Source organism: Leopardus geoffroyi, chromosome C1 (assembly GCF_018350155.1).
Source record: "Leopardus geoffroyi isolate Oge1 chromosome C1, O.geoffroyi_Oge1_pat1.0, whole genome shotgun sequence".
Taxonomy (NCBI): domain Eukaryota; kingdom Metazoa; phylum Chordata; class Mammalia; order Carnivora; family Felidae; genus Leopardus; species Leopardus geoffroyi.
The window spans coordinates 379,829-390,722 of NC_059328.1; the positions used below are offsets into that span (position 1 = coordinate 379,829).

At 65.4% G+C, this 10,894-nt stretch overlaps 1 protein-coding gene across 4 annotated transcripts; it reads left to right on the forward strand.

Moving 5' to 3' along the window:
• The first annotated feature begins 3,910 nt into the window (after nt 1-3,910).
• On the forward strand, nt 3,911-10,431 carry SCNN1D (sodium channel epithelial 1 subunit delta). Of its 4 annotated transcripts, none has more exons than XM_045475229.1 (13): nt 3,911-4,184; nt 6,029-6,405; nt 6,908-7,115; nt 7,225-7,415; nt 7,498-7,676; nt 7,752-7,915; nt 8,017-8,115; nt 8,391-8,508; nt 8,765-8,843; nt 8,929-8,986; nt 9,150-9,226; nt 9,340-9,415; nt 9,534-10,431. In XM_045475229.1, exons 1-13 carry the CDS (start codon nt 4,149-4,151, stop codon nt 9,834-9,836), a joined length of 1,965 nt encoding a protein of 654 aa, XP_045331185.1. In that variant the 5' UTR covers nt 3,911-4,148; the 3' UTR covers nt 9,837-10,431. The 4 variants fall into 4 exon arrangements, with proteins under 4 accessions (XP_045331185.1, XP_045331186.1, XP_045331184.1 ...); XM_045475230.1 differs by having other exon boundaries at nt 7,588-7,676; nt 9,099-9,226; nt 9,534-10,178; XM_045475228.1 differs by having other exon boundaries at nt 3,927-4,184; nt 5,034-6,405; nt 9,099-9,226; nt 9,534-10,178.
• Nucleotides 10,432-10,894: the final 463 nt, after the last annotated feature.

The window sequence follows — 10,894 nt, forward strand, 5'->3', positions numbered from 1 at the left end:
TACTGCCCTCCCTGGAGAGAAAACCCGGGACAGGGCCAAGCGGGGGCTGGGGTATCCACTCACAGGTTGTGTCCGGGGAAGTGCTGCATAGCGACTATGAGGCAGGTGGTAACCATCAGCCTGGACAGGTCTGGAAACCACGTGCCGGACCGCATGGCTCTGTGGGACAACGCTGGTGTTCCAAACCCTTCACCAAGCCCCTGAGTGCCTCTTGGTGTAGGCCACAAGTCAGCGAGGTGACTGATCACACAACCATTAACAGATGCCAGCAGAGGGCAGGCAGCCATGCTTACCCTTGACCCTGGCCCACCCGGGGCATCTCAGGCAGGATCTGGCCCCAGGCCCTGGGCAGAACCCAGCAGGAGTGCCCATCGTCCCCCAGTCTGCTGCCAGGTGAGTCGACCCGTGGGAATCCAGCCTGCTTCCGCTTTCTACCACGTCACCCAGTCCCGGCCTGCCTGCCTGGTGGGGAGGCTGGCAGTTTCTGGAGCTTGGCCTCCTGCTGCTACACTGAGCATCGTGCCTGTGCCTTCACTCCTCTGCCTCCTCCGAGAGCTCTGCCGTCCCCATGCAGGGCGGGCCCAGCTCTTTTTAGCACATGGAAAGTTATGTAAGGGAGGCTACCCCAGGGCACCTGGGGTTCAAGCACAGGTGTGTCTGGCACGCTCCCACGCACACCTGCAGAGCATAGGCAGTGGCGGTACGGGCCTGGGTCCTCGGGCAGGTAGAGGCACTCTCCTGCCTCAGTTGGTCCCTGTGTAAAGTGGGGGAGCCAGTGGGGTTGCATCTTGATGGAAAAGCATCAGTCCCAACCTCCTGGTCACCAAGCACCCTTGAGTCACACCTGAGGAAGAAGGTTCCCGAGACAGATGTGGCCACCAGGTCCTGCCAAGACCCTCGCCCACCGGCCCCACCTATGCTGCCCTCCGGGCCAACAAGGCCCGCGCTGCCCAGGCCTCTGGCCGTAGAGCTGGTGGCCTCAGCAGTCAGGCAGGAGTGGGCAGCTAGGCTGGCAGTTAACGACAACTGAGACCTTCTCAAACCCCAAAGCCACCCTTCTGGAGAAGAAGCTGGAGCTAACCTTCCTGCCAGACTTCCTTCCAACCACTGCCACTTCCGCCAATGGCCAAGCTGCAGGGAGAAGATGACCATGCTCACTCCTGAGCATCTTGGGTCCAGGATCCATGCTCCGTGTCAGAAGAGCTGCCAGGAAGCCAAGAGGGTTAGAGCCAAGAAAACACCCCCCCCACCACCACCACCACCGGTTGCCACCCCCGCCCCAGGGCAGGACCTGAGGGTCTCAGTTGCATGTGACCAGTAGGGACCATGGGACCAGGGCTCAAGAGAGGGTACCAAAGAGCCAGCCTGGAGGTGACCAGGCAGGAAGTGCGCACACCCCACCCCTTCCAGTGGGAACACTGGGCAGACCCTGAGCTCCACCCACCCCCAACTGACCGGAGGCACCTCAGGGAGCCCCCTCTGTGCTGGCCAGAGCCTCTGCTTCACACTGTGGTCAGTGCTTGGGGGAGTGAGGGGACTCTGCATTTGCACCAGGAAGGCCCCTCACCCTCCTGGAAGCAGGTGGGCCAGCCCCCAGGCCCAGGGAGGATGACCCCCACCCGCCCGTGCCCACCGGGAATCCAGCACACATGCAGAGGCCGTGGGCTCGACTTCACTTCTGTCACACCAGAATCTCCTAGGACCGACTCTGAGCTGCCCGAGGGTAGGGCCACCCACGGAGGAATGAGCTGAGCCTGGGGGCCCCATGCAACACCAGCACCGGCAGTGTTCGGGACAGCCCCAGCCTGGACGGGGACACCTTGGCACCCCTAGACCCAGCCTCAGTGGAGGCTGGCTCTCAAAGTCCCGATGGGGGGTGTACTCCGGGTGGGGCCAGCATCCTACTGTCCTGCGGAGAGGGTGGAGTGCGTGGGGCCTCTGAGGCGTCCACACATCCCTTCAACACACGGCCATAGAGGAGTGACCGCATGGGCCCACACTGTGCCAGGGGCTGGGGACGCCCTGCCTGGCCCCAGCCCTCAATCCTGCTCCTCTGGGGGCCAGTGAGGCTGGGGAGGCAGGAGAAGGGATGTGCCCGGAAGAGAGGCGGGGCTGCTGGCCTCACTGCCACTAGCTGCAGCCTCTGTGTCCTCTCTGCCCTCTCAGAGGTGGGCTCCGGGGTGGCCTCCTCCCCTCCCCACTGCTTGCTGACCCTTGGCCCTGGCAGCTTCTGTTGGCCCCTTGGCAGTCCTCAAGGTGTTTCCCCAGGAGGAGGGAAGGAAGGTTTGTGCCTTCTGCCTGGATGAGCTCAGGGCACTGAGCTTCCTCAGGGCACTCGACTCGAGTCCTTCAGGGCACTGGGCATCGATCGGCACAGGCGCGCCTCTGTCCCTGGCCAGGGCTCTTTCTCCCACAGGAACGCAGGGGCGCCCTCCAAGCTCCCTCCACGCTGCCCTTGGCTGGCAGGGACTCTGGCCAGACCTGAGCCGGGGCCTCCAGGGCCGTCCTTCCTGGAGGCTCGTTTCTTCAGCCTCCTGAGCCACAGGCTACCCCTGCTCTCATTCCAGAGCACCTGGGACCTTCCCGTGCTGCTAGGGGGCCTCCCGCAGGACAGTGTGTGCCCCCCCCCCTCGGTAACATCGCCTACCCCACAAAGAGAAATTGCTTGCGTGGGGGCAGAGGCCTGAGACACCCCAGGCCCGTGCGGAGGTTAGGGGCTCTGATGCTTGGGGAGGGACCAGCGATATCAGCTGGTCCCACCTCTGAGCCTGGTGCAGGAAGAGGAAACAAAGGCCCATTCTGCACTTGAGGAAATGGGCTCAGAGAGGTTGAGTAATTTGGGCCAAGTCCCACAGTAAATGACAGAGATGTGATTTGTACCCACACCCGCGTGAGTCCAAGGCCTGCTCTCCCCAGGCGTGAAGGCGTGACTTCCCTCTCTAGGCCTCACCCGCGGCCATCTGCCTCCTTCCAAAGCCACAAGGCTGATGACCCCACCCCTCCTCAGAGCCCAGGCGTCCCAGCAGGGCCTATTGGAAGTGGGGCTCCCTCCCTCATCCCCGCCGAGGGCCTCAGCACCCCCTGGGGGCAGGGTGTAGAGCCTGCCCTGGGGAGGGGGCAGTGGGGCCTGAACTACGCCCTCAAACCTGGGATCAGGCTGAGGATCTGGTCGCTTGGGACGGTGAGGCCTCTGGGTCATCCTGGGGACATGCTAGACGCCCCCCCCCACCCACCAACTGGGCCAGAGGGGTGGGGTGTCCTGGGTTGTCCTGCCTCTGGCGCACCGGCCGGCCTCACACAACGACAATGAGGCCAAGGACTTCAACCCCCCCAGACCGCGTGACTTGGCCTTGAGTGCGGTGTGTGTTGTCAGCATGTGGTCTCAGCGTGTATGTGGCCAAGACACGTGGTGTCTCATCTTCGTGGGAGGCGTGTTGTCTTAGCGTGCGGTGTGGTCCGCGGTGGCCACGTTAAGTGGTAGGAAGGATGAACTGTGTGCCACGGGCCACCAGGTGCTATCTCCACACCCAGGCCCTGGGTTGTTCCCACAATTAGAGCCTGTCCCAGCAGCTGGGCGGCTGGCCCTAGGCACCTGAGTTCTGGGAGCGGAGGCCCCTGCCCAGCGCCCCTTGGCCACAAATACCCGTAGTCGGTGCTCGCGGTGTGAGCCGGGCAGGCGGTGGGCAGCAGGCACCCCTCCCGGGCCCGTCAGGAGGCAAGCGGGCAGACAGGCGAGGGGCCAGGGCACTGCAGGGTCTGCTGGGAGTCAGGTGTCTGACCCAAGAGAGATCTGAGCGTCAGGAGCTGGGGGAGGGGAAGGTCTGCTCGGAGAGAGGGCAGGGCAGCCATCGGGGGGGGGGGGGGGGGGCTCTTCTCCCTCCAAGAGCCCTTTACCCCCAGGCCTGGCGCCCAAGGCTCTGGGCAAGAAAGGCTCACCCAGGGGGAGGACCCCCATCCCTGCCCTCATGGCTTCCCCTTCCAGGTCCAGAGTGGGTGTGCCTGCCCCCGCCAGCCAGGCCCCTCCCCGCCTCACCCCACACCCAGCCAGCCTGTTATAAATAGGAGGCTGCCTGGCCAGTGTCGGGCCACATCCCACTTTGCCTTGTTACCCACTACAGCGTCGTCATCAGGCCACCCACCACGGGAGAATGGAGGCACCTGCGCAGGAAGGCTCCAGCTTCAAGGTACCCAGGGGCACCCGATGTGCCCATGCCGGGGCAGGGAGGGAAGGTCTTCTCTGGGGGTCTCTCTAGCCGGAAGCGGAGGGCGCCGTGTCCCACGTGTCACCTGGAGCACCAGCACGTACAAGGGGCGAGAGACGAGGGTCGTGTAGTCCCCACTGAGGGCTTGGTGCGTGTGACAGGAGAGCGTGTATTTGCACACGCACGTGCGTGTGCGAGTGTGTCCGAAGGGGCCGTCACCCCTGCTCCTGCTGTGTCTGGCTTGAGGCTTCTCGGATCCCGAGTGCCCACATCCACCCCAGTGCATCCGGGGCCCTCTTCCCAGGTGTCTGGACCCCGCCCCCCTCTCAGGAAGCCCTGGGGGCTCTCACTGGTCCTCCAGATCCCCAGCTTCAGGGCCTCCCCTTTTCCTGCCCCGATAGCCCCAGCTGGGGCAGAAGGGGGCTGGTTTGGGCTACGTGTCTGGGGGAGGGTAAACATGGTTCCTGGATTCAGAAAGAACCTTCCGGAGCTCCTCTTGCCTCACCTATAACACGCAGCCGAGGCTCCTACCTCACCCGTGAAGGCCCGCTCTGATCATGGGGGACACGCATGTGAGCGGAGCTCTGTGCACGTGAGACCCACCATTCGCACCCTGTGCTGGTACCTGCTCCTGGCCAGGCACGAGGGAGGCCCGCAAACCTGAAGCTGGGAAGGGAGGCCAACCTACCCGCACCCGTACCCGCGGCCCTGCGAAGCCATACCTACAGCCTGCTCCAACATGCAGGTTCCCGGAGCTCCCGGGAGCAGCCTGCTTGGGGGGACCGGGCCGGGCATGTGCTGGCAGATGCTTATCCGCTGCCCCTGGCTCAGCCCCCTCCCCAGGTGCCTCAGGAGGGGGCCGGAGCTCAGGAGGCCATACCCTGGGTGCAAGAAGGCCTAGTGATTCAGATCAAGATGCGGACAATGTGGAAAGTCCACCGGAAGCCCGTGCGGTGACTCAGCACATGTTCAGGGCTCACAGGCCTGGCCTAATCAGGGTCCCATGTCCCTGTGTGCTGGAGGAACCGGGGGTCTGGGGGCCCTGGTCTGTGGCTCTACTTCTCTGGGGCCCTCAGGTCCCCACCACCGGCTGGCCCACTGACCCCTGCCTGCTCTTCCTGAAGCCCAAGGTCCACAAACAGGGCTTCGCTGGGGACACGACTTGGTAGATGACGCCTCACCGTGGGCCCACGGCACTGAGCGACACTCAGGCCTGACCCTTGGCCCAGACGTGGCCGAGCAGCCTGCTTCTGTCCGTCCCAATCAAATGTGGCCGTACTGGCCACTGAGGGTTGGCAGAGGCCGTTGGGGCCCAGAGTTTGGTCTTCCCAGGGCCCCAGACTTTCCACATTGGCTCTGGGCCGAGGACACAACCCAGACAAGCAGGCCACCTGGCCCGCCCCTCCCCCAGAGGCCCCTGCCCCACTTAGGGGACAGTAGCAGAGACCCACCCGGCCTCAAGCCAGCCTGCAAACAGTTTCAGGCAGGGCTTAGACACCACACCCTCCGCTGTCCCCATCCCCACCGGCCAGACCCAGCTCTGGCTGCGATGAGGCATGCCTGAGGAGGCCGCCTGGTGCCCGGCCGGGGGTTGGGGGGGGGGGGGGGGCGGGGATGGCTGCAGGACTGGTCCCGAGCCTCTGATAGGGCCCCTTTCAAGCATCAGCAGGCTGGGCCGTGCCATAGGCGGCCGAGGGCCACAACTGTCCCTAGAGTTCCCAGGGACAGAGAATGGAAGTCCTCCCAGCCTGGGGTGAGGAGGCCTGAGTGGGAGTCAGGCCAGGCGCCAGGCAGGGGCCACACCAAAGCTTGCTTCTTGGGCGCAGGCAGGAGCTATGGCCCAGGCACCCGGTGGCTCCCCAAAGTCCCATGAGGCCCAGCCGCCACCGCCACCTCGGCCCGAGGACGAGGAGGGGCGAGGGGAGAGGCTCGTGGAGCTGCATGCCTCCTTCCGGGAGCTGTTCACCTTCTTCTGCACCAACGCCACCATCCACGGCGCCATCCGCCTCGTCTGCTCCAGCCACAACCGCCTCAAGACGGCATCCTGGGGGCTGCTGTTCCTGGGTGCCCTGGGTGCTCTGTACTGGCAGTTTGGGCTCCTCTTTGAGCAGTACTGGAGCTACCCGGTCATCGTGACAGTGTCCGTGCGCTCGGAGCGAAAGCTCTTCCCGTCGGTCACTCTGTGTGACATGAACCCACACAGGTGAGGGTTCCTGACTCCTCACCCCTGCGGCCTGCGGGTGTCTCCCCAGGTGTGGTCACAGTGGGAGCTCCACTGGCTCAGGAGCCCTGAGACTCTGGTTGGGGAGTGGGGGGTGGGACGGGTACCGGACAAGGAAGAGCCAGTTGGAGCTTGCAGTGGTCAGTGTCACCCAGACACGCAGGTGCTGGGCCGCCTGGAGCAAGGGTTCGGGTTGGGGGGTACCGGAGAAGGGAGCAGGATAGCGTTCCGGGTGGGGAGGCAGAGGGGGCGAAGATGGGGGGAGCAGTGGCTGTGCCGGAAGGCTGGTGGAGTGCACGCGGGCTCCAGGCCGGGCTGGGGGCGGGCTGACCTCACTCTGCAGCCCAGTTCGAAGCTCAGGCTTCCCGGGGATGGGGCGAGGCCGCTGTCCCCAGCGGTACCCCGTGACCGACGCGGGGGACTTTAGGGGGTGGCCCTGGCTCAGCTCACCCCTCTCCCTCGCCCTGACCTCTCCACCCGCCAGGCCGAGCTCAGTCGGCCAACATCTGCGGGCCCTCGATCGGTTCGCCCGGGAGAACATCCGCTCTCTCTACAACTTCAACTTCAGCGAGGACGGGGATGTCCCCTTTGCCGACGACCAGGGCCCGCAGCCTGCCTTCTACCTGGACCGCAGCGTCCGTCTGCAGAGGCTGAGCCACCCGGGCGGCCAGAGCAGAGTGGGTTTCAGACTGGTGAGTGTCCCTAGGCCTGAAAGGTCCTGGCGAGCCGTCATTCTGCAGGGCTCTGCGTCGGGCCTGGGCAGGCAGGGAGGCGGTGCTGCGCTGACCCCACGCCCCTCAGTGTAACAGCACAGGCGGAGACTGCTTCTACCGGGCCTTCTCGTCAGGTGTGACGGCCGCCCGAGAATGGTACCGCTTCCACTACGTGAGCATCTTGGCCCTGCTGCCCGCTGCCCACGAGGACAGCCACCAGAGCCACGGTGGCCACTTTGTCTTCTCTTGCCAATTCGACGGCCGGGACTGCCAGGCCCGGTGAGTAGGGGTGGGGCGGGCGGGTGGCCGCTCCCCTCGCTCCACCCTGCAGATACGGGTGCCACCGCTGAGTTTCCTCCAGAGATGGCGCAGGTCAGAGTCCCTCAGGCCACAGGCAGTGGGGTCATGGGTCAGAGGAGGGTGCTGGTCTGAGTGTGGCTCCCGGCTCCAGGCACTTCCAGACGTTCCACCACCCCACCTATGGCAGCTGCTATACCTTCAATGGTGTCTGGGCTGCGCAGCGCCCGGGCATCACCCATGGTGAGTGCCAGCCGCAGGCGGAGTGGGGGAGAAGGCATCCTGGCCAGCCTGGCCTCACCCCGCTTCTTCCCCCAGGAATCAGCCTGGTCCTCAGGACTGAGCAGCAGGACCACCTCCCGCTGCTGTCCACGGAGGCTGGCATCAAAGTCATGATTCACGAACGTGACCACACACCTTTCCTGGAGCACCAGGGTTTCAGCATCCGGCCAGGGACCGAGACCACCATCGGCATCCGAGAGGTGGGTGCGCCCCGTCCCCCCCCACTCCCCACTTGCCTGCCCAACCCTGGGGCCTCAAGGGCCGGGACAAGAGTGGGACTGTAGCGTTCTCCCTCCCCCAGGACGAGGTGCGCCGGCTGGGGAGCCCCTATAGTCACTGCACCGACGGTGGGGAGGGTGTGGGTGGGCAGCTGCTCTACAACGCCTCCTATACCCTGCAGGTGAGTCTGGGGCCATGGGGTGGGAGGAAGGGAGCGTCTCAGGGAGGACCCAGGGGAGGCCGGGGGAGAGGATGGTCAGGAGAGGAAGTTGGGGGGAGGGACGAAGTGGGGAGAGGCGGGGAGGGCTGGGGGAAGGGGGGAGGGGGTGAGGGAGGAGGGCCCAGGGAAGGCAGGTGCGCTGCTGCGAAGGAGCTGAGCCAGGACCTCCTGCACCCTCTGGCGGAGGGACGGCTGCCTCTGGAACCTTCAGCCCGTGTCCCCTGCTGTCCCCCCAGGCCTGCCTGGTATCCTGTTTCCAGCAGCTCATGGTGGAGACCTGCTCCTGCGGCTACTACTTCTACCCTCTGCCGGCAGGGGCCCAGTACTGCAGCTACTCCCGGCACCCAGCCTGGGGTGAGACCCGCCCCGCCCCGCCCCGTTCCGCCCCGCCCCGCTCGCGCCCGCCCCGCCCCGTTCCGCCCTGCCCGCTCCTCCCCGCCCCACTCCGCCCTGCCCCGCCCAGCCCGCTCCGCCCCGCCCCCCCCTCCGCCCCGCCCTCCCCTGGGGGTGGAAGGAGGTCAGGCCTGGTCAACCTAGAAAGCTCTCCTCCACGCCACCCTGGGTCGGGGTGATGGGTTCATCTGTGACCCCCCCCCCCCCACCTCTGCAGGCCACTGCTTCTACCGCCTCTACAGGGACCTGGGGACACACCGACTTCCTTGTGCCTCCCGCTGCCCCAGGTCCTGCAGGTGAGTGGCAAGTGTTGGGGTTCGGGGTCAGGGGTCACTGCCATAGCACGACAGCAGGAGTGTTATGAGCATCTGCCTCTCCTAGGGAGTCTTCCTACAAGCTCTCTGCCGGGACCTCGAGGTGGCCTTCCTCCAAGTCAGCTGTGAGTCCGCTGAAGGGGTGGGGTGAGGGGCTGACAAGCTGGTGGGCCTCACAGGTCCCAAAGAGCCCACCCTGGACCAGGCTGTACCCCTGCTCTTACCCCTGCCCCACAGCACCCCGAGGGCTGGGAGGAGCAGTGGCCACAACGGGGCTTCTGTGTGCAGGACTGGATCCTGGCTGTGCTGGGCAAGCCAGGCCGCAGGAGCTCAAGCCGGAGCAAGAGCCCAAGCCCAAGCCTCAGGTGGGTGCACTCCTCCTCCTCCAGAGGTCTCGCCCGGGCCCCTCCCCCTGACAGCCTCGCCCTTCTGGGCCCCAAGGAGGAGCCCTGCCCCTCACACCGCTGCCCTGCCCCAGGAGCAACATGGCCAAGGTGAACATCTTCTACCAGGAGCTCAACTACCGAACGGTGGAGGAGACACCCGTTTACTCGGTGAGCCAGCCAGGAACCAAGAGCTGTGGTGGGGGCAGGACCAGCCCTGGTCAGACCCCCTGGGGCCCGGCCATGGCACGGCCCTGTGCACCTGCTCACGGCCCACTGATGCCTGCAGGTGCCCGAGCTGCTCTCCGCCATGGGCAGCCTCTGGAGCCTGTGGTTCGGCTCATCTGTCCTCTCTGTCCTGGAGCTGTTGGAGCTGCTGCTCGATGCCGTAGCCCTCACACTGCTACTGGGCTGCCGCCGGCTCCGCAGAACTCAGGGGTCCCGGACAGGGGCAGCCACAGTGGCGTCCCACGCCAGGCCGGAGGCCAGCCAGTTGCCCACCGACTGCAGGAACGACGTTAATCATCTGGGGGGCCCTGCTGGCCTCTTCTCCCATGCCGCTTCTGGGAGCTGTGGCAGGAATCTTTGCTGAAGAGTTAGGCCAAGTGAGAGCCCCAGCCTCCTGACACCTGAACCAGCCTGAGCTTGTTCTGACCCTGAGGAATATGGGAGCGGTGGGCTCTCCTGGCTGCCCAGAGTGAACCAGACCAGCCCCACAGAGCCACCACCGGGCAGCCAAGCCAAGCCCAGGGCCCAGGAAGCAGCAGCACGGAGCCCGCAGGCAGGCAGGCAGGCAGGCACCAGGGTGCCCAGCCCATTGGGCCCTCTCATCAGCCCAGTGGTGGCCCAGGGGTGGCCTCGCTCAAGGAGGCCCGGGGCAGGGGGGAGGGGAGTGTCCCCACCACTCTGGATTCCTGCGTCTAGTCTGTACGTACCCGTGAGTGCGTGCATGCGAGGGGGTGGGGGGTACCTCCACATGGGAGTGTGCCTGTGTTTGGTGTCACTGTCACGTAAAAACGTACGTGTGCTTCTGAGCGTGCCAACATCTCTCTCTACACCTATGGGTAGGTGTGTGCGGGCATCAGGCAGAGCCTCCCTTAACTCCGGACAGGTGGAAGGAAGGGTAGGGCCAGGCCAAGGTAACCTCGGTGACCTTGGGCTGCTTTGTAATAAAACTTGTGATCTCACCTGGTGGCCGAGTGTGTGCACCTCCCCAGTCACCCTTCCTGAGTAAGCTGGAAACCCCAGGCTGCACCACCACACCCCTCAGAGCCACAGACATGCTGTGGGGGCCAGGGGGCAGGAGGGCAGCTGTGCCCACAGCCAGCTTGCAGAGCCAGGGCTTGCCCAGGAGACAAGACCAGACCCAGGTCACCCCCACCGCTTTGCATCCACTCCTACTCCCTCCAGGGGCCACAGTCCAGGCCAGAGAAAGGCGGAGGGCCCAGGGAATGGGGCCTGTTGGTGTTGGGAGTCGGTTTCCGTCAAAGAGGCCACAGGTCCCCAGCAGGTCCCCAGCAGGCAGAGGCTGGGTTCTGACTTCCTGTGTCCTTTGGGGGCACTGGTGCTACCCGACTCAGGGCCACCCCTTGGAGAAGGCAGGTGACCCGGAGACACCCCCTCCCCAGCTGAGACAGAGTGGAGTGAGGC

Coding starts and splice junctions, on each gene's coding strand:
- SCNN1D (XM_045475227.1), top strand. CDS start 4,149: ATGGAGGCACCTGCGCAGGAAGGCTCCAGCTTCAAG. Junction 7,116..7,224: donor GCAGAGTGGGTTTCAGACTG/GTGAGTGTCCCT, acceptor CACGCCCCTCAG/TGTAACAGCACAGGCGGAGA. Junction 8,987..9,098: donor GGCCTTCCTCCAAGTCAGCT/GTGAGTCCGCTG, acceptor CCTGCCCCACAG/CACCCCGAGGGCTGGGAGGA.